Source organism: Blennius ocellaris, assembly GCF_963422515.1.
Source record: "Blennius ocellaris genome assembly, chromosome: 11".
In the NCBI taxonomy this organism is placed as follows: Eukaryota; Metazoa; Chordata; class Actinopteri; order Blenniiformes; family Blenniidae; genus Blennius; species Blennius ocellaris.
Genome location: NC_137660.1, coordinates 18,964,199 through 18,987,079, shown reverse-complemented (window position 1 = coordinate 18,987,079; position 22,881 = coordinate 18,964,199). Strand labels below are relative to the sequence as shown.

Genomic DNA, 22,881 nt, shown 5'->3' with positions numbered 1-22,881 from the left:
CACATTTCCATTTCTATCAACTAATATAGCTCCCCCATGGTGCAGACACAAGCTGGGACGTGGTTTTCATGAATACGTTTAGGTTTTGATGCCATATTACCTTTTCTGCATGTGGTTAGCACATCCAGAGCCGTACAATAAGCTCTGGTGGCCATACAGTATTCCTCCCTCTGGAAATGAAAGTTTCCTCGCTCTCGTTTCTGATTTCCAATGCGAATGCGGTCTGCGATTGGCAGACTTAATGGGTCTGGTTTCTCTCTGACGTGCAGCAGCTGCAGCTGGTAGAGTAAAGGAGCCCAGGAAGGGATGTCTGGATCTCTGCACACACAAACAGGAAAACGCATTAACAATGAGCCTTTCAACATTGCACATATTCACATTTTTTTTTAGCAGAATCGATCATATTTCAAATAATAATTTTAAAAAACTATTCATTCATTCACCATTTACATGTCACTTGGAAAAAGAATAACTCTGCATATAACAAAGAGATGTTAAACTATTACAATTACATCAACCGAAGAGACATGCTGATATATGTACTATTTATTTATTCATCAACTCCACCATAGATGTATTTGTATGCAGATGAAAGCGCACACGCACACGCACACGCACACACTTGCAAAAGAAAATAGCATCACGAAAATGCATTTCTATCATTTATGTGCAGATGACATACATTTATACAGCCCCATCTTCAAAAGTGGCAATGATTTCTTTGTTTATTTATTTTGATGTTGTAGATATATACGGTCAAAAGCAACTTTCACCACACAATGTATTATTTTTGCTGTTCTTGGCCTTGTCTATATAGACAAATCATCTAGAAAATATCACTGGGTGATTGAGTCTAGGTTCATGTCGTGCTTCAGTCTCTCGAAGTCTTGATAGATCAAACAAAGTTCCCCTAAAAATGTGAATATCAACATGTACACATCTGACTATATGGAAGAAAAGCAGACACTTAAATTTCACTTACAATTTCAAGTAAATTGAAAGCGAGACACAAAGCTCTTGGCATATTTGGCATATTTACTATTGTTGTGCAGAGGCTATGACCCTTAAGAACGTAACAAGGCTCATCACACCTGTCTTTTTCTTAGTGCCTCAGAAGTGTGGAATGAGCTGTGAGGCTAAAACTTTTTAAAATACGTTTTCGCAAAACACATGTTGTTCCTCAACACTCTTGGCCACGGCTCTCCATTACACCTAATACATAATACTTTACGTCTGTTTGTTATCTTTGTTGTGTTATCATACATCTGTTTATACTTGTAATATAATACCTTATTATTCTATGTTGGTTGCCATCATGACTCTGGGAAAACATCTCAGAAACAAATGTTTAAATGAACAATAACAATACCCACACACATAAATGGTTTTGGCCTTAGTTAATGCACATCATAGTATTTGAAAACAAAAATCCCACCTTGCAGTAATTCTTGAATGATTTTATTATTGTGCTCATAAGTCACTGTGAGGTGAGAAAAGTCTAATATTTCCAGTGAGAAAGAGTGTCAGAGAGCTCGCTGATGTCACTCAGCAAGCGGTGCCTCTGATTAAAGATTGGAAATGTAGCTTCTCCACACAAATACAAATACAAGCAGCAGGCATTATCTCTTCTTGTTTTGGTTTGTTCTTATAGACATAAATCATTACACTTACTCTTGCCGCTTTAGGGAAACAGTCTGGCAATTTATAGCAGTATAGTACATAAAGTACTGAAAATATACATAAATATCATGTGAAAAAGAAATTGGACCACCTGAATTTGATTTCAGCCTACACGTCATTCATGTATTGTATGTAATGACGAGCTTGCTTGTCCCATTTCTAGACTCTGGCAGCAGCAATAAAGTTTCAATAAAAATTCAGCAGGCGCCCCAGTTGCATGCTATTGTTATTGACATGTGAATGCTGTAAACTGGGAAATCGGACCTTCCCATGTGGCAACTCCCCCAATTTCCAGGAGTATGAATGCATCATTATTGAGTCAACAAATAACAACAGAGATGTGACCAATAGTGTTATGACCCTAAAAGGAAGACTATGCTTTGATACAGACAAACCTGATCCTATCAATCACACTCCACGGCTCTGCTCAGGACACCACATCACCACTCTCAGGCAGTAATTGTCTCACGTCCGTACTCTGTCGGTGACCTTATTGATGTACCTGCCGGGTTTTTATCAGCAACTATAAAGGAAGGGAATTTCCTTGAAGTGATGAGTGCCATGCAGTGTAGTGTCTGCATCCATTTGAAGTATTAGATCTCTGCTCACGACGATTCAAGTGACAACAAATGAGTATGAATAATCTATAAATAATCAAATTTTGACAGAAATTCACAGCAAGAAACCAATGTAAACACTTCGGTGTATTATAATGATGCGTGTGTGTGTGTGTGTGTGTGTGTGTGTGTGTGTGTGTGTGTGTGTGTGTGTGTGTGTGTGTGTGTGTGTGTGTGTGTGTGTGTGTGTGTGTGTGTGTGTGTTCATGCTGTTGCAGCTGCTGTCTGCATAAATTGAATTTCACATCCAGCACATGTGGGTTGAAAGCAACAAATCTAAGAGACATGCAAGAGGTTCTGGTTCTTGAAAGCAGACAAAAATTTGATACTGCTATGAAGCCGTGAGCCATCGATGACTTCAGCATTCTCAAGATTCACTCAGAGGGAAAGTTAATTTGCTTTTCAGTCATCAGGCTGCAGTGAGCATGCGGCTCACAGTGGTCCATTATCAGTTTCTCTGTGGAGGCTCTGACTCCAGAGGTGAGAGGGGGAAGTAATCTAAAAACAGCCAGATAAAAAAGGACATTTTAATGTAGCTGATGATTTAGTGGCCTAAAAAAAAAAAAACAAGATGTATTTTTGAATACAAGAAAAATCCTTATTAGGATAAAGGCAAAGTGCATCAACTGTTAAAAGGATCCTGTTCGTTTAATGAGCTCAACTAAACAAAGTGCTGAAAGCAAGGCAGACAAAAGGAAGTGCAGTTTCCTGCAGACCCCCACCCAGTCACTGTTTGCTGCAAAGCGATAGTACTGGGAGTTGTGTCAGGTCATGATTTATTCAAACTGGTTGTGTCACTGACACAATTTTTGTTTGTCTAACAGAATTAGTCGTATCCCCAGTTACGACAGAGCTGCGTCAGCAGGTGGGATCAAATTACCCTTTCACCTCTCCTCTCTGGAGACCTCGCCCCGGGATCATGGGACATGCAGCAGTGCGAAAGCAGCTCGCCCGGGCGAGGCCTCTGAAACCTGAACCCCATATCTGCACTCACAGTCAGAGGAAGTCGCATTCAGATGTTATCATTCTGAACCGCGAAGAAGTCCATGCAAGTCTTAAGATGCCAGTCTGTTTTGAACAATTTTTTCCAGGTTGCTGTTCATTAACTGAAACTGATTTTTACACACCAATGCATGTTGACAAGGTTCAGAAAGCAGAATTGTGCAAGACGTGCACAAATGCATTCATGGAGCACATATTGCTCGTCGCTTGTGTACAGAAGTGGAAACAAAGTACAAATAATTAGTCATTGTAGATCTTTTTGGACGCAGAATAGATTTTGCAGATTTTGCCCCTATAGTCTTAAAACTGGCTTGTAATTTGTTTCAACTTCTGCAGAGCCCCCTCAGCTTTAAGGTCGTCATTCAAAGATTCCCCCGGGACGAGCTGATCATTTGCAAAAACTTCATCCAGACCTAACGACAGTCATGATCTTGTTACTGTAAGAGTCATTGGGAGAGTCAGTTACAGTCACAGATACTGATCAAATTACATCAATGAATGCTTAATGCCAACACTTCTAATTTCTGTTTCAAAACTAAAAAAATTTAATTCATAGTGAAAATTCATTGAAAAAAACAACTATCTTCTGTATTTAATCAGGTCAAATTTATATATTTTAGTTAATCTTTTTTTTTTTACTAAGAAGATTTTTGGCTTAAAGTTGAATGGTGTGTTGTGAACAAACAGACAGTACCACAGTACTTCACACGTCAGTGCCGTACTAATTCAACTTCAGTAAATGAGTTGAATCAGTGCTTGTCTCTTGACTCTACTGAGTCCATGTGATGGAGCTGCCATCAAGCACTGAGCACATGACACCATCTCTAAACGATTCACTGCTCAACATGTGCAGCCGACACACACGCACGCACGCACGCACGCACGCACGCACGCACGCACACACACACACACACACACACACACACACACACACACACACACACACACACACACACACACACACACACACACACACACACTGCAGCGATGTGTTGTCCTGTCCTTGCATGCCTCCCTTGAGTCTTATCTGGAACTCTCGCACCATAATCCAGCCAATATTGCGACAGTGTGTAACATATGATAGAAACACACAGACTGTGCTGAACACTCTTACCTGACCTGACTCCAGTGAACTCACCTCTCAGCCCAAGGCGAGACCTGCATTATTGTTTGAACAACTATTTAACCGCAGTAAAAATACGTCCAGGTTACTTCGTATAGTTTATTTGCCAGGATGCGGCTGAACAGGAATTTCAGGGTTTGTAGATGGTTCTCATCTCACAGAGTACAACAAAGGGGTTTCTGTGACATTTTCATGTTTGCACCTTAATTAAAAAATGCTAAGCTCACTTTGTAATCAAGGCTTTATTTACTTTGTGTACCGTGATGGATGAGGCATATGCAGACACTTTACTCTGAGAAACATCACAAAAAATGTCCTCCACGGGTCAGCGAAGTGGAATTTCTATGCTGTGGTTAGTTATCTGGCACTAATATTAGTCATTAGTCAGATTTTATGAAGTGATCACATGGTTTTGGCTTGAAATCTTGATTTATGGATTAACTGCCTAATATCGCACTTATATTGAGATAAAAGGTACAAAGTTTTGCTCCAAATTGTGGTGAAGTATGAAGCCTTGAAATATTTATATTGAGAAATGTGTACCACATTAAAATATTAACACATCACAAGTACTTACTGTGCAGGCTGTTATGGCCCTCAGATGAACATTTCTACACTAGTTGTCAGCTCACAATATCAAGCAACACAGAAGATAAACACTAAGTGGCATCACCGAGCAAAGATACATGCAGCGTTGTTATGAATATTCAAGGTCCCACAGTCTATGTGGCACTCTTGTCTCACTGACAATATCCTCTGTTTGATTCTGTAATTCAATGAGGCATTTTTCTGGGAAGTTTTTTTGTTTTGTACATGTGCATGCATGGAATTGCTCCATGTGCAAACTTAAAACCCCCAAACAGTTAAGTTTTTTTCTGACAGTTTGGCTGGTTTGATTCCAAGCTTGGAGGCTTTTTCTGTGTGGAGTTTGCATGTTCTCCCTGAGTCTGTTTGGCCTACTCTTCTGGCTTGAGGTCACAGTACAAACATAGTCTTAAATAATGGTTTTAATTGACAATAGGTGTAAATGTAGTTGGTTGTCTGTGGTGGTGTATGCTACAATAAGTTGGATAAAGCAGGTTGGTAGTTGGAAGGCTTTCTGTGTCTGGACACCATGAAAATATTAATCCCTTAACTTCAGACTTCAGACCATAGCCTAGAACTGGCTAACAAAAATAAATAAATTGTTGAGTTGAATGAATGGAACAGTGTTTTTACTCACAAAATAAAGAATGTTGATGTGAGAAATCAGTAATTTTTTTATTGCTTGATGCAGGCGCAGAGCTACCTGTATTCACAAAGCTGAAGAATAATGAGAATAGCTGAGAGTTGAACATCTACTGTTGCCACCATGAGCATTAAACAAGAATAGACGTGGCCAGTGAGCTGTGGAGTGTAATCTGAGAGCGCGGTGTGCTGACAAATCCATAAGGTTTACGGTGTCATGTGGGTCACTGGTGATTAGCATCACACCAGTGTGCTGCTGAGCTCAGCCAATGAGCCCCCGGGGTCTTATTAGGGTGAACAGGAAGCTGAGGCTGGTCAGTGTGTTGAGATCCTTCCCAAGATCTTCGTGAAACCTGAACTTTACCTGCAACTTTATCCACGGTCAGCAGCCGCAGAGTGAGCCTGGCGGTCTGCTCCTCTCGGTCGCTGCTCAAGTTTGAATGTGATCACAAGCCTGTACATTAGTAGAAACTCTCACATTGGTGGGTACAGCTGATTGTTGTTCAGTTAGTTCAGAGTTAATGTTGCATGTAGCAGATTTCACCATAGTCCATGGCAATGGCGATAATTATTTGTTATGAAAATAGCTTTTCTTTGAAGGAAGAGTTTTTTTTGTTTTGTTTTTTTTATTGGCTCCACTCTTTTTGAAAACTTCTTCAAAAGAACTGCATATTGTTTGGGTTTTTTTTTTTCCTTGCTGTCTCAGGAGTGGAAATTACTGGGTATAACTGAGAAATAATATTCAGATAATGATAGGATGAAATTGAGAGGATTTAAATTTAGATCTGTGTGAATTACATTTTGCAAAAGAAGCTTCTGCAGACAGTATGAAACATGCACAAACTATTTCACAAATTACATCTCTGATGCCTTGCTCTTTTCTCCTGTCATTCGTTCATTCAGGTGTGACTCACTCAAAACATGCCGAGCCAGCACAAGGCCAACAATCAGGATGTGTTTCTCAGAAGCAACCAACGACTACTGTCACTCATTCTGCTTCAAAGAAATATGAAGAATCTCCCTCATAATAGTTTGAGCTATTTCTGAATTTCGCTTTAATGCTAACTTTATTTTGAACATTGTCTTTCGAAGATCAACTGATCCACTTTGCAAGAAAGCTTTTTGTTTTTTCTGGGTTGAATAAACTTGCAGTCCTGATCTGACCTAAACCAGAGCAGTGAGAAAAGGCACACAGAGGTTTTCTGCCATGTGCAGAAGCAGGACAGAGCCGAGGGACTGAAGAGATCGATAGTGGGTTGAGTTAAAGATATGAGACATTTGCTGTGGTTGCAGCTCTGGCAGCACTAAGGCACAGAGACAGGTTCAGATGCCCGACTGGTTTAGTGTCAGTACTATTTGTTATGTTAAATTCAGGTCATGATCAGGTGACATTGAGTCCATATATTGACTGGAGATGTCAATGTGCAAAAGTCTGGCTCTTTCTCTGTGACCTGAACTGGCGACTGGTCCAGATTGTACCTGCCTTTATCAGCTGGGATTGGCTCCAAGCTCACAGTGACCCTAAATGAGATACTTGTAAAAGAAGCTGGATGGAACCAGGTTCATGAATCTAGTCAGGACTTACTTGTATTGTAGATCCAGGTGTTTTTCTTTTAACCTTTACTAATGTATTTGTAGAAGTGGCATAATTGGTAGATGTCACAAAATAGCTACAGTCACTGACGGAAATAGTCTCAAGCCTCTTTTTGTATTGGATAATACTGCTTTTGTCCTTAAAGTATTATAATATCTATAACATCCTGCTGCCACTGACAGGTTACGCCTATACTTCTTAACCGTAATCCCATCAATGTCCATGATCTTTAGAATTTTCAAAAACACAAAGAACTTGAGATCACCCCCTCAATTACTACAGTATATAAAACAGAATTGAATAGAAATGTGTTATTAGTCCTGAGGCAATTTTCTAAGTAGTGTTGCTCTACACAGAGTACAAATATTTATATATTAGAATAAAACAGATATTTCAAATAAGTTCAGTATATACAAGTAAAGTTTAACAGTAGATGAATCAAATGTGTACGCACTAATAAAGTGCTTGACATCAAAATAAGAATACTATTTGCAAGGAGTTACAGGAATTTAAAGTTTGATGGCTGCAGGACATTGTACTGGAATGAAAGAATGAGTAATCACAGATGGGATTTACTAGTGTGCCACACTTTTGTAACACGGAGAATGAACATGGAGCAATGCTGAATATTGAAATTGTTTTGGAAGAAGAAGATTTTTTTTGACAGTTCATAAATCACGAAACAGAAATAAATGCAGGTGTCTTAGTCATAAAAGGATTCAAATGAACTGTAACCTACAGTTCACAATAATCCCTGCAACAGGTATTCTACAAATGTCTAATCTCCATTAATCCACACTAACCAGGGCAGTCTTTGTTTCTCAGCCAGCAGTGTTTTATTATGTGACGTTTCTGTGGCGTAGTTGTATTCCTAGTAATGCGACTGGGAGAAAATCAGATTAAGGCAGGGGAATTCAGGTGTTTTGTGTGTGTTTACATGAGCTATGTGATAAAGGACAAGCTTTTCTTCATTGTATTGTGAGCGCAGCAGGAATTCATTATAGATTACTTTGATTTCAGTGTTGTGGTTTCAAACTTCTTCATTAAGCTGTATGATAGTGTCGCTGACTCATGCTGTTATCTGTCATGCGGACCCCTCGCCACTCTGAATGAAAGGAAAAACTCCCTCAGAGGGAAAACAGTGGCCGCTTTGACGTCATGCGCTCCATAAATGATGGAAAGGCCAGCAATGTACCTCATCCTGGTTTCTATGGTTACAACCTGAGTGCACTAATATACCGTAATAAATGTGGTGTGCAGCTTGTATGATAATGGAGAATCAGAGGATTTATGAGGTTGTTTATAGTTGTTGGGGTTTTTTTTTTGTTTGTTTCTTTTTATAGGTCTGCTGCTGCTGTCATTCAGAGCCGTGTCTGTTTTGACTCCTGGACGGACACACAGCATCAATACAGCCGTGTAAAGGAGCTTAGCAATAATCCCGCCATTGGTGAGACGTCACAGATGTTTTTCCCTCGCCTGCTGCTATACTAGTTAATTTGCAGCGAAACAGTCTCCTGTTACAGTCGAAGATCAAGAACCTACCCTGACAGAGGAAGGCCTTTCAGCTGCTTCCCTCTCCTGTTTATTTTCTCCTCCAGCAACGAGCCAATGAAACTCTGCTTGCAGGGATTAACAACATCTTCTACCTACATCCTTGCTATTGAGCTCCTCAAAAATGTCCCATATAATCTACAGCACATTTCCTAAGACCTGTTAAATTGTATCCCATCACTACCAGCAGGGCATACAGCAGATTTTTAATAGGGACGTGTGCTTGTCCAGCCGTTTGAGAGAGACTCGAGAGGATCATTTGGTTACACAACTTTATTAAAGCAGCTCTAAGTAGAGAAGGTACAGCACACACAGTCCGTCTCTGCTATGGGGAAGGCTGAATGCAGGCGCCCAGAGTAAATTTCAGACATGGAAATAGAAAGTAACAAACATAATTTTTTTTTCTGTACGACAGTAAATAAAAAGCTCTTTTTTCACTAAACCAAAGTGAGGTTTCAAAAGGCAAAGATTTCATTCTTGAGGCTAAACAAACATATTAAGTTCATTAAAAAAAACAAAAAAACCTTGCATCGCCTTGGGTATTTATTTGCTTGCTTCCCTGTTATTTTATGAACTGGACAACAGCCTGACTGTCTGGTTCTAAGTGCGCAGTGGGTGACAAAACATGCTATAAAATAATGTGTTACTGTTTCCCTCTACTTTTGGACAAAACACACAAGTAACCGATTCATATAATGAAATGAATTACACAGTTACAATTACTGACGTTTGAATGAGCTTGTTTCTTTTATTATAGATAAAAACAGTTAAAGGGATACTGTCTCTCTCTCTCTCTGTGCAGGAGTTTTATTACAACAACACATCATCAGGAGGGTAAAAGTATTCTGTCTCATGATAGCCTAAAGCCATCTCACATTCCATATGATTGTTTGAACAGTCCAATGCTTAAATTCTGCTTCACAATGATAGGAAGAGCATATAGGAAGTTGTTAGCTTCACCATTGGCTCTCTTCGGCCGACCCCCAGTGTCACAGGTGTGTTGACAGCCTCAAACAAACATCAGCTTACTTTCAGGAGACTTGTTTGCTGCTGTCTGTGTATCGGTAGTTCACCTCAGCTTTATCTTTGTCGCTGCTTCTTCTCTTTCATTTACTACTCAGTTGCTTTCAAGAGCACATGTATTATGCCTGACTTTTACATCACTGCTGAAAATCGTATTCCCCGTTCAAAGGAAATACTTGAACTTGAGCTCTTGAATTACTCCTCTGCTTTTTAAAGATGTAATTTTAGACAAATACTTATTTTCAGTAACTTGGTCAATGTTGTAAATCAGGGAAGTCAGAGTGCTGCAGGGACTGCTGTCCCCGTTAATACACTTGACCGTAAATCGTGGCTTCTTATCAAGATTTCTGCAGAGCTTGATGAGTCACGCTACTGTTGGACTGAATACCAGCTGACTGAGTTTAAGGTTCGAAGTCTCTCAAATTCAGCAGTTTCATTTCCCACACCATCCAGCTGCATACGGGGTCGTGACCTTGTTTTGATTTTCTTGCGTATCAGATTGGCAGCAGCACTGTTCTTTATGTATGAGCCGGGGTGGAAGAAGCAAAATATAAATATTCACTTGTGTACTTACTTTTATGATTATTTTCCCATGAAAATCTAATCATATTCACACTTAAAAGTACAATTTACACAGATAAAGTGGTAGTGCTAGTGGTAACTAAGCAATGAGACTGGCAATCAATGAATATTAGGAATGCTGTGGGGCTGCATTGTTTTGCCAATGTTTGACTCAGAAGAAGGATAGGTGAGGTACATCTAATTCAAATTGATTCAGGTCTACTGAAAGCCAATGGGAAGCTGTCGAGACATACGACAGAATAAAAAAGATCCTGCATTTGGTTCCCCTAAATCACCTGAATGAAAGGCAGTCAAGTTGAACAGAAACATCTATATCTATATTTACCGGTTGTGAAAAAACAGGAAACAAGTCACAAGTTTGTATTGATGAGGTTTAAACAGATTCCAAAAAGTGTTGTTACCAATAACTTCACAGATTCTGGTGTTTAAATGTCATTCAAACACTCCAGTCACAAAAGGGAAGGAGTGAGACACAAAAATTAAAATGTGAAAAATCAACGAAGGAAAAGTCCACAGATGGACAGAAGCAACAGTAAAAGTGTAATCACCACCATTTCCTCAGACAATGGCCTGATTACAAACCCACTAAATGTTTAGCCTTCCCACCATTCGTTTACGTTGTCTCATTGTTGTTATAGACTCAGGATGCAGCAGCAGACTGTTCTCTGGAAAGGATGCAGATCTGAGAGACTCAACATTAAAGTAGAAATACAACTGTTGAGGACAAAACATTGACCTTCAACCTTTAAGTAGGAATGAAGTTGATCCATTTACCTGAATAAATGACCTTTGCATTAACATACTGCTTAACCCTGTTAAAAAAAACTGTCAAAAATGTCCAATAAATGAGGGCTTGCTCTCACTTTTTCAAAAATCGTTTTCAATATCTGCAGTTGTCCAATATGAATGTGTTTTTGACAGGCCTAAGAAGCTCATGTTACACATGTATGATATGCCAGTGAATCTTGGTATTACTGTGATGACTTTGAGCGCAAAGCTCAAGATCTCTACTTTCTGATAGTTTTTGCAATTTGTAGAGGTTATGAATCATCCAATCATGGTTGTAATAATAAGTTAGCATGCCCAATCTACAGGATTGGAATTAAATAAATGCAAAAATAAATCCTCACATTATACATAGTCAAAATCATGATCGCTAGCTTGGTTTATATTCCAAATTCAATTGATTCTCTCAGAGCTGGTGTAGTGATTTTAACATGTGTGGATTTGGAGCTTCATCTCTGTGTGATATATGAATGAAAGGCTGACAAAGAGAAGTTCAAAGAATTAAACACAAACACCTTTCATCTGACTCACAGGTGAGGAGGACAACATTCGGTTCCCACATCATGCAACAATGTGAAATCTCTGGCCTCTTGGCTCTAATGTGTGACAGCATCCAGATGAATTATTTTTGAATAAAGCTTTCACTGTGTGTTTGGGTGGAAGACAGCAATCTGTCTTACAAAGACATCCACCACAAGGGGTTATTATCCAGTAAATCAGCCATGCTGTTTGTTATCTGCAGAAGATGTCTTGTCCTCAGACTGACTCTAAGTTCATAATCAATCAGTATGAACAACTATAAAGGCTGAGGTTGAGTTTCAGCTGATTCTCTGAGGACTTAATATGAAGCAATGACAAACCACTTCTTTCACTGCACAGACCTTATACGTGCTGATTGCATAAAGCAAAAATGCACCAGGTTTTAGTTTCACCTCTGCATTTCAAAGCCTTCTGAAATAGTGATAAAGTCTGCCCAAGGAGCCAAACATCACTGCTCTTTGAACGATCTAAGTCATCGACTTCCATTACTGTCACACTTCACACAGATGCCCGCCTACTTCAGTGGACATATGAAACCATGACTGCTGCAGATCGTCTTTCTGCTTTCAGCTTTGTTTTCTTTTCTTTTGACCCCATCTGCACTCAAATTAAAGATGTATTCAGAAAATGTTCTTTGGTCATCTAATGTTAAACATTCAATTATCATCCAACAGTGTTGCTGTTCTTCTCCCTCTGTGGTTGTGAACATTAACGTTTGTGACCACAAGCTCCTCGTCGCTTTGTGTGTGACATTCTGGTCCGAGGAGTAAATGTCATAAAGAGATACCGATCAGAAATTAATTTCCCCTTCTGAGTCTGAGCTATCACGTATGCATATGCTGGAAGCAGATAACTCCCACAGAGAAAATGTCACCATTTCTGGAATATCATTTTGCAAATTGCGAATGGACCGCAATTTGTCACGCTCCCTGGCTGATTATGCAGTGACGTGCAACCTAAAAACAGGAACAACAGACTCCTTCCCTTTACACTTTTAATGCCTGAATGTATCTGAAGAGGGATTTACAAGTACATACATGATGTGATCATATTGACTTTTCTGAGGTTGCACTATGTTTTTACGTCAGACAAAGGCATTATCTTGATCACTCACTGTTGCCCTCCTGCCGTATCGATGTCCAGAAGAAATATGACTGCTTAAATGAGTCTGTGTCTATAAACCAACCAATAAAGATCCAGCTGCCTTTCAGCAGCAGCCAGCCCTGCCTCCCTGAGCAGCCTGTGAATCAATAGCACCCTGAACTCCTGACTTATTAGTCAGGTTGTCAAAAAGGAGCAGCCTGTCTGTCTGCCAGCTCTTTAGTTTCCCTCCGGCTGTGCAGAGGTATGAGACCTGCAGCATTAATCATGCTTAAAACAACCACATTTCTTCAAGAGAAGGGCTTAGTTTCACTTAACCCAAGCCCATGGCAAAGGCATAGGTCAGAGTCATTATAGAGAGTTGCGAAACTGAAGGGAATCCCAGAAAATTTAGGTTGTTTTCACTCCCATTACACTGGCAAACAGACTTGTTTTTTCCATAGATAACAAAATGTTTTGGTTTACAAGAGCTCACTTGTGTTTCCCTTTACCCTCTGCAATGACGATATTAAACATTACCGCAGTGCAAGTAATCCAATCGGTGCTATCAAACAACTGGGACTGTTTCCTTTATAACGAGACCTTGTAATGACACTTAGTTAATCCCTCTAAGCTCAAACACAACCCATCTGATTCAGATTTTGCAGGGAGGACGTCAGTGCAAGTCTGCCAGCCATTAACTTTGAGAGGCATATTTTGAAAAACGCATGTGTGTGTGTGTGCGTGTGCGTGTGCGTGTGCGCGTGCGCGTGCGTGTGAGTGAGTGCATGGGTTTGCCGTGATACACTGCCGCAGAGACGACTGATGACGGCACACTGACGTCTCCGTGCGATGAGTCATGCTCCACGTCCTCACTGACGATACCTCTTCATCACCCCAACACTCGCACTGCACACACACAGACATCTGCTTGTATGCACTTTCTCACACACACACACTCACTAATTGTCACTCTGCTACGGGTCTCCTTCCTCACGAAGCCCCACGACAGCGGCACCACGCTGCTTTATAGACAGCCAACACCTACGCTGACTCCTCAGACACCCTGCTATTTGTACTTCTGCCCTTTGAGAGTGTGATACTTGTAGCATGTTCAGCTGTCTTTGCAGACCTGAAACATGTAGTGTGTGACTTTGTGAGTGTACACAGTGTGTCACCATCAGTACCGGCTTGCCACTCCACTATCCCACCTGTTTCCATTCTGCTGCAGCCTCAAATGAGCAAAATGGATAAGGTGGGTGAGTGAGTTGCTTGGCTACTCTGTTTGTTATCACTAGACAGTCTGTTTGAGCATATGTTACAAGAAAGCTGCTTTATTTTGTTTGTTCTTTGAAATGTACATGCAAAATTGTAAAATGATAATCCTTATGAGAAGTGACTTCTATGATCCACCAATGATGGTAGGGGCTGGGTGGTCCTGTAAGTCAAAGAATCCCAGGGACAGCTTTTTTTTTGCTTGAGCACTAACAAGGACGATTGAAAGCAGCTATGTATACAAAGTATTGGCTCATGTTTTTTGTCTGAGTAACATAGCAGATTTAAAACCAGTATAAGCCCAAAACCAGTTAGTGTGCTTGACAAGACATGTGACCACATTCAAGAGCAAAAATTTACAACTGTTGTGAAGAGCTTTGACAGCAGTGCGGAAGGCCAGCCATCACACGGAGATATGAGACATGATAATTGTCAAAACCAGGGGTAAAGTAGCACCAGGTTTCCAACTCTCACGTACATTGCATGACACTCATATTTTGCTCCAACCTTGTGCTCTACTGCCACACGTCTTTTCTCACACTAAAGTGTTTTGATAAAGATAAATAAAAAAGATTATTAGTTTCACCCTGCATATACCCTGCCTTTGACCATCATCAGTTGGGATTGGCTCCAGCCTTCCTTTTAGTGCTTGTACTTGTGCAGAACAGTATACATTTCGTTGATCATGGCTCTTCAAAAAAATTATAGCTGTTCAAACAATAAATGAGACCCCATCACATTCAGATCTAAGTGAAGATACATAGGTGTATCTGTTCGGGTTTAAGTCCTAAAGTCACTGGATTAAAAACTAATCCAGCAGTTGCTGAGATCATTCAGTCCAAACAGATGTTGAGAGAGAAGCTCAAAATAATGTGTCATTCTTACCACAGCACATGTGAATAACTTTTGGATCAAGAAAACAAGAACAGAGTCAGACCATCACTTTAAAGAATGAAGTCAAATTGGTGGGCGAGGCGCCTGCATAATGTTTAAAGTCAAAAACCTGCAGAGGACTCACTGTTCAGCCACTCTTCAACAAACTACCAGGCTCTTTGTTTGAAGCGCGCCGACCACCTCCACAAGTATTTTGTCTTCATTCAAAATTTATGTTAATAAAACCACAAACCCATAAACACACCGGGCTGTTAGCTGAGGCATTGGGCACATTAGGTCACAGCTGAAACCAGTCCTGTTCAGCCCTCTGTTCTCACTCATGCTCTGCTAATCTCTCTGCCTGGGTGTGTATTGTACATAGCAGGCACGGGTGATTTGAAACGAGTAGCATTGGCAGGAGAGGTGCTGGTGGAGCTAAAGTGGCATCTCACGTGTGTTCCTCCCGTGTGTTCCTCCCCTGCATTGCACGCTCTGGAAAACAGTCTCTGTCGTAACGTCATAGTTATACAACACTGCGCAGCTAGGGGCACAGTGGACGGGAGGTGAAGTCAGTGAAGCACAACTGTGTTATTCCAGTACAGACAGTTTGTTTTGACACAAACTTAGGAGAGTTACAAATCTGAGATGAGGGGAGGCTCAGGCACAGACTTCAGCCCCTTCTGTAAAGCTTATAATGTTGATGTGGTTTTGAAGAAGCATATTTATGCTAAAAATCATCCTCAGCAGTCAACATGTCACTTTTTTCCCCCAGTAAAAACCATAATTTCACCTGCAGCCAGATAATCATAAGTAAAAGGGCCTGATAAGAAATGCAATGTGCTTAGATCATCCTTCATTCAACAGTTTAGAGACCACACCTAGCAAGGATTAACCAGTTTCAGCGAAAAATGTCCATCCCATTGAGTTTTGAGTGGATCACATTGACTAACATTGAATCATAGTTTACATTGTCATATTGATGTGGTTGCTCAAGGGCCCAGATGGAAATGTTAGGCCACTGCAGTAATTGACTGCACTCCCGAGCAACACGTTTTTCACATGCATGCTGAAAAAAGTATATCAACGATGGTGTCCAGTGTCACATTATTTCATTTTTCATACTTCAAAAAACTTTTCTTTTTTAACTATTAGATAATAAAGGATTTCAAATCTTACTGATAAGGATTATTGTGCAGCTGGACAACAATGTAAACCAGATGTATATTCTAGATGAAGTAATTCTAATCTAAAGCTGAACCCACCCACCACTTTGAATGTATAAAACCAGCTGAACAAATGCTGTTGTTTCTTATTATCCCATTAAACTGGACTTTATTGATCCTTTGGGGCAGCTTCCCTGGAGGAAATTAAAACTTCCAGCACTGCCAAAGTTGAAGAGAGGACAAAAAACACCACAGACCAACTGAATTAACAAAACAGAAAAAGCAATGAGGAAAGTATTTATTTTTACATATGAGAGTATAAATACCCACTTCCCAGCCAACTTTGTAGGATGTTTTTGACATTCAGTGTTGAAAACACTTGTATTACAACAAGATGGTCTTAAGTCCCCGGTCAGTATTTCTGTGTGGAGCTTACCTGTTCTCCCCTGCTTAAATTTGAAGCTTGGTGACTCAAAAAGCCCAAAAAGTGTGATTGTGTGAAAGTGTGTGTGGGCAGCTGCCCAGGTTGTATCATAGAAGATCATAGATCATAGAAAATAGAATAATGAATTAAAACTACTACTCATCCAGCAACTCAGGAAGGCAGAAAGGGAAGGTAGTCTTTTCAAAGAAATTTAAAAGATGTCTTGTTTGTTATTTGTACTTTGCAATACCCTCCTGGTGGCTGGAATGGACTCCTGTCATCCAGATTTGTCCTCTGGGCCATATGTTTGACATCTCTGCTCTATCATGGCCTCAAATTCCGTATCTCTTTTAATAACTACACCCACAACGTGGCTCCACAAATTTAGTGGATATGGTTGGGCTCTAAATTTATGACACTGATTGAAACTGACAAAAACTAAGAGAATGAAAATTGCAGTATCATATCATGTCATACTCTGAGGTTACAGAAACAAGGTTGTCAGTGTTAAGTAAAATAAAAGCGACAAAACATTGTAAATTGAAGCTGAACAACATCAACAAAGCTCTCCACAGCTCCGTGGTCACCCAGTCCAAAGAAAACTTTATGTTACCAACATTTATCCACTTTGAAAACATACTGCCTAAAGTTCAATAAGAGCACATTTCACTTTAGGAGATTGACTCTCTCACTAAATACCCCACAACGACAGAAAGCAGAAGTAGTTATGACCGAGGGCAGTGCTATATTACAACCTCGGCTGTCGATGAGAGAGATAAGTCTGCGAGCAGTAGGGGGAAAAGGTAAACATCCAGGGAGATTAGATGAAGGACGTGCACAGTTCAAACAGCAGCCTGTTTGGCAGAAATACTACTGTGGCGTCAATACAATCAACCGTCCCAAGTCAGGAGGTGACACAAGGATCTGATTTGCTTTGTTTTATTTCCAATAATTCAGGTTCAATTCGTCACCGCTACGTGCTAATGTGGCTGCTACAAACACTGATTGAGAGCTGAGCCTGATCTTATCTGGAGCGTGCTACAGCTGTCAGTGCTTGCTGTCCTGCTCCCAGAGCGTGAGGTCTGGGTGTGGTTTCAAGCCAGGCTGCAGTTTCTGGAGAAGAGGCACGCAGAGCACGAGCACTACGGTCAAACTTGTTTAGGTCACGTGACCAAGCAGCTGAGAGTTGAGCTTTTTGGTTTGTGCACGTTCGCCTCTGGAATCCTTCACTGAGGACAGACAGGGAAACAAAGTGATCGCAGACTGTTAGTCCGAGTAATTTTGTGCTCGGAGGAAACACCAACGTGTTTTCCACGGAGGCGCGTCTCAAAGGTCACATTATTCATTTGATCCAGGTGTTGGTGCAGAGTGACTCACACCGTGTTCTGCACACAGAGGAACTCCACCTCAAACATTTTCTGAGTGGACAACACGTTCAAGTCTATGGAGGCAGGGGAACGAGAGCATGTGTGTATAAAAGTGACAAAGAGCAGGGCAACTGTGTGGCAAGTGAGTCATTCTACCTGTCTGCTAGCGAGGTCCTGGTGTAATAAAAAAAAAGAAAGAAAAAGCAGAACTGCCAGTTCTTTGCTGTGTTATATTACATTTTGTGATAAGATTGGAGAGTGGCTTGCTAAAAGAAAATGGTCCAAAAGCACGACGACTCATTGTGACTCCAAATATTTAATCAATACTGCAGCAGAAAAACAAATTACTGCTTCTTTTTCTGGGTTATGACGCAGACAAAGAACGTGTTTTTAGACACTGACATTTCCAGCAAAGGTCCTCATTTACCATCTCACTTGTGCCTTTTGATCAGTATTGCTTATACATTAGTAATCCCCTTGGGGAAATTCCTTTTGTCGTCCACATTGATCTGTCCTATTTCCAGCATGCAGCAGTGGCCACAGTAAGGCACTCCACGAAGCCAAAAAGTATAACAGAAGCCACCGTTGTGACACTCCAACTGTGGGATTTGAACCTGCAACCTCTCAGACCAGAACAACTGATCTATTTGAAATGTTTTTAATTTTACTCAGTATTTGCACTGACAGGACCCAACAGCATTTTCAGTGCCCAGGCAGCTTTTGATAGAGATCTTTTCCAGCACTCTTTTCTTCTATGATGTGAGAAAACCTATGTTTCATTTTAATGTCACTCATGAATGAACTCAGTCTTAAGCACATTGCTGCTTCAAACTAAAACAAATAAATCCTGGATTATTCAGTTCACATCTGACAATCTGATGCAATATGATATTAGAATACGGAAACCAACAAAGGCTTTTCTTCACAGCAATGGATCGTCCGATGTCACTCCACTTTTATTTATAAAAAAAAGAAAACGAAAGAGAAGATTGAATTAAACTTCATAAACAGTTCTCTAGAATTTCAATATTACACAATAACCATTAATCATCACATCAACCGTTACCGTACTTTCTCATGAACAGAAGCTTCCCTGAACTTGCTCCACCCTGCTGCTGTAGAGGCAGATCAATGTAATCAAAGCTCCAGCAGCCGTCAGACCCGGCTGCCCTCGGGCCAGAGACAGAGATTCCTTTCTCGCCTCCCACAGTGAAACTTGTTTGTGTTTCTCTCTTCACAAACTGACTGATAGCCATCTGGTACATCTCCGCCGCGTTTTCACTGTTCCATTAAGAGTTATTTGTTCAGTCTGTGATTATCTATTATACGTTCATGTTCCTGCTGGTAACCTGCTGACTCAAACTCACTGCCAGTTATTAATCCTCAGTGTAATTCAAGGTAGAACACCTCGGGTTTCAAATCCAGGGCCCTCACTGCACAAATGCTGCTCCCACCATCATTTTATTACTCTGACATCTTCCAAGCATGTAAACAACTTGAACATCTCAGTGTGGACTTTTTGATTGAGTTTGATTTTGTATTTGTTATTACTCTTGTCTTAAATTAGCAATGTTTTGTGTGGTAGCTCAAGAAGCAGCCTGAATGGGTTTACTGATGTCCATGACTTTCTTAAAAGTGATTTTTGCCATCGATGACAAATAATAATTAGTGTGCTGGACTAGTTTTTGGCTGTTCTATTCATAAGAGAGTACCTTTCCTGCTAATTAAATGAATGAAAGAACAAACACACAAATGATCTCATTAAAATTGGATCTGAGTGGACTACGCTGATAAAGTAAATCATTTGGATATATTCCTTAATTTTTTTAATAGTTTTATGATATTATATACATATTGTGGGACGTGAGTTATAAATTACAGCAACACGTTTCACTTCCCAAAAAAACAAGACGTGATGATATTGCAATGTCGTCATGTTGCGATCACGGTAGGAGTTGGGTGATAACTTGTGTAAACAAGTTGGTTTCCACACCTTGACAAACTTCTCCCCTTTTTTTGTGTTTCACTTATATGACTGTTCAACAAGTTGTGAAGTGGATAGTTCCGTCAGTCCGCTGCCTTTTGATTGGTTGGTGAGTAGGCTGCGCAGTGGCCATTGTCACGCTGTCAGAAACCCAGCATATTCCATTGTCCTTTCTGATTTGGAGGCTAAAATATGTATTCATGGGACTAAATTTATTATAAGGGAAGATTAAAAATCATATAATAGACTTCAGTGCAATACTGTAAATGTAACAGACTATATACAGTAAGGAGACTTACCGGATATGAGAAATAGTGGGTTTGAATAGCCTATGGAACAATATCTCATAATGTGAAAAAAAAAAATACAAATACAACCCAGAAAGTCTTTCAATCATTCGAAATGCACCACTTTGCATGACTTGGAATGAAGTTTTTTTTCCGGCATTAGTCACTCCTGACATTTTCATACAGGATGTTTTCTGTATGCTGTAATAGTTAATGGCTGTTGAGATCTGTAGGGAGTAAACGTTTAACATGTTCCCTGCTAGTTGAATTGAAATATCTCGGAAATGTTTTCATGAAAATGTTTGTTGATACTTTTTCTTCAAGGCAAAAATTTGGAAAATATTCTTAAAATAAGAATCGTTTCACTTTACTTCCATATAAAAATCTATTTATATCTCAGTATATAATTTGCATCCAATCCTTTCGTGACACACTGTTGCAAAACAAGAGTGATTATCTGAACAACACTGTCCATTTGGAACTGGATTAAAGTGGCACCTCCCAGTGCGCCAATTAACTCGACTTCAACACATACCACTGAGGTAGGTCTCATGTGTACAACATGCCCTGAAGGCTCATGTTGAGCCGTGTTCATGGCGAGGTGTGGACAGAGGTGTTTTGGAGAAGGCTGGGGAGAAAAAAGATCGCTTTTCTAGTTGTGTGGACGTACCCGAGGCCAAGAGTAAAAGTAGACCAGCACCTCTGCCACCAGCAGCAGGCTGGAAGCTTTTGTTTATGTTTGTTGACAGCGGGCCAACCAAACGTCACCACACAACACGTCACACGTCTTTAAATGTTTTGTACAGACTTACGCATGAAGGCAATGTCTATGACGTAACCAAATTTAACTTGCTCCTTTGTGAGTTTGCAGAGATGAAAAAAAAAAAGTCGTCAGCAGCATTTAATGTGTTTACATGTGTAGGGCCAGCGAGGCAGCTTCTCTCAGGCCCCTGAGGATTTTATGGGTTGCGCCTGTCCAGAAATCAACAGACGTTCGCTTCCACTGCTTTCTGGTAATGACCTGCTGACTGAATAGGATTCAGCTTGTATCTCTGACTAAGTAGTGTCTCTCAGCAGGGAACAGATCTGACGCACGCTTGCTGTTCCTTAAAAAGCCAAGCACGAAGCATGAAGTCTTTTGTCAGATGTGCAAAAGGCTCAAGGCTTTAAATGTCTCACAGGCACAATGCCACAGCTCTTTACAGACAATTCCACACTGACGTGCTTATTTGTTGCCATCAATCAAGTAAATGCTCTTGACTTTTAGCGTCATAATCCCTGTATCAACCTCAGCAGTGTTAGATAAATTACCAAATGTTTCTCGTTGAATAAAGTTACTCTACCAGAATCCACATGGGAAAAATGAAAAATCTGAGAGCCACTATTACTACCTTTCTGAATGAAATTCTTCATTACACCCAGACAAACGCGTATGTCCAGCATTTACATTTCACGAAAGAAACACTGGTTTGTTGACATCTTGCAGTTACTCAAATGCCCGAAGATTTCCGAAGCAAGATTCTGTTTGTACATTTTATTCTCCACGCAGAAGTATTACATTTTATTGGAAGTATATTTTAAATATATTTTTCTGGTCGAGTAAAAAAGGATAGTGAAGTTACATCAATAGTTATTTAAAGATTAAAGAAGAAAGGTACAAGTCAAGGTTGTATCTTTTGACACGTCTACAACACTGTGTTATCAGCAAGAACAAGACATAGAGAGACAGCAGCTCACCGACTCCCCAAAGTAAGAATTTCATGGAAACATCACTAATTGTAACTGCAATATCCATTCAATAGTACTTATTCAAGTTCTCACTTAGTGCTGTGTTACTATCAATAGTAGTAGCAATACAGTGAAAAGAGAGGAGGCTCTTAGAGATACCAAGAAAATGGACAGAGTAGAATCAATGCATCTGCCCGAAAACAGAGAGAAAGACTTAATGAGATTTTCCTTCATTGTCATTTTACAGCACAGACATGCTGAGCCCTCTGCTCTCACTTGTGACATTTTGTTGCTGCATGTGATTCACATTTTCTAGCTCTTGCACTCAACCACCTATTTAAATACTTCTTATATGGACAGACAAGCTCCTGTATAGCAACATACAACACAAACACATGTCCACTGGTAGAAGTAGCAAATTAGAAATACTTTCATTATTGTATTTAAGTAGAATTGGGGGGTATTTCAAACATGTAAATTTACAAAAGAAAACTAAACAATTTACAACAATCAACTTTGTCATTCTAAATGTATAGGTCGCTACTGACTCCTTCCACAATTTGTAAAAAAAAAAATAATAAAAATTTTCGAGTTTGTGACTTTTGTGTTACAAAATCCATTTCTTTACAAAACGAACAGATATTTTGACGATGATGCGAGTCAGGCAGGACATGATGCAACCAGACAGGTGAGGTCAAGTGGACTTTGCGTGTTCTTTGTTGCCATGTTGTCAGACATACTTCATCGTATGTCTGAGAAACGCGCTTTGAATATCAATGTTTTACACAGATAATTGAAGGTAATTCCTGCTTTTAAGATTGCAAGTAAGTGGAATTTTAAAAAGTATCTAATAGTTTGAGTGTTACATACTTTTAAGTGCCTTTCATAGTTAAAGACAACCATTTCACATAGTGCAACAGTAGCTGTGCTCAAGTACACATTTTCAGCACTACATCCACCTTTGCACGATATCAC

General features: G+C 40.0%; 1 protein-coding gene across 1 annotated transcript in view; it reads right to left on the bottom strand.

Moving 5' to 3' along the window:
• The window catches only part of fkbp16 (FKBP prolyl isomerase 16), a 30,382-nt gene that overhangs the window by 4,388 nt on the left and 3,113 nt on the right, over positions 1–22,881 (bottom strand). The window contains exon 4 of the mRNA XM_080504961.1: positions 101–318. Within this exon, the coding sequence (XP_080361087.1) occupies positions 101–318 (218 nt within the window). The remainder of the gene's footprint in view (positions 1–100; positions 319–22,881) is intronic.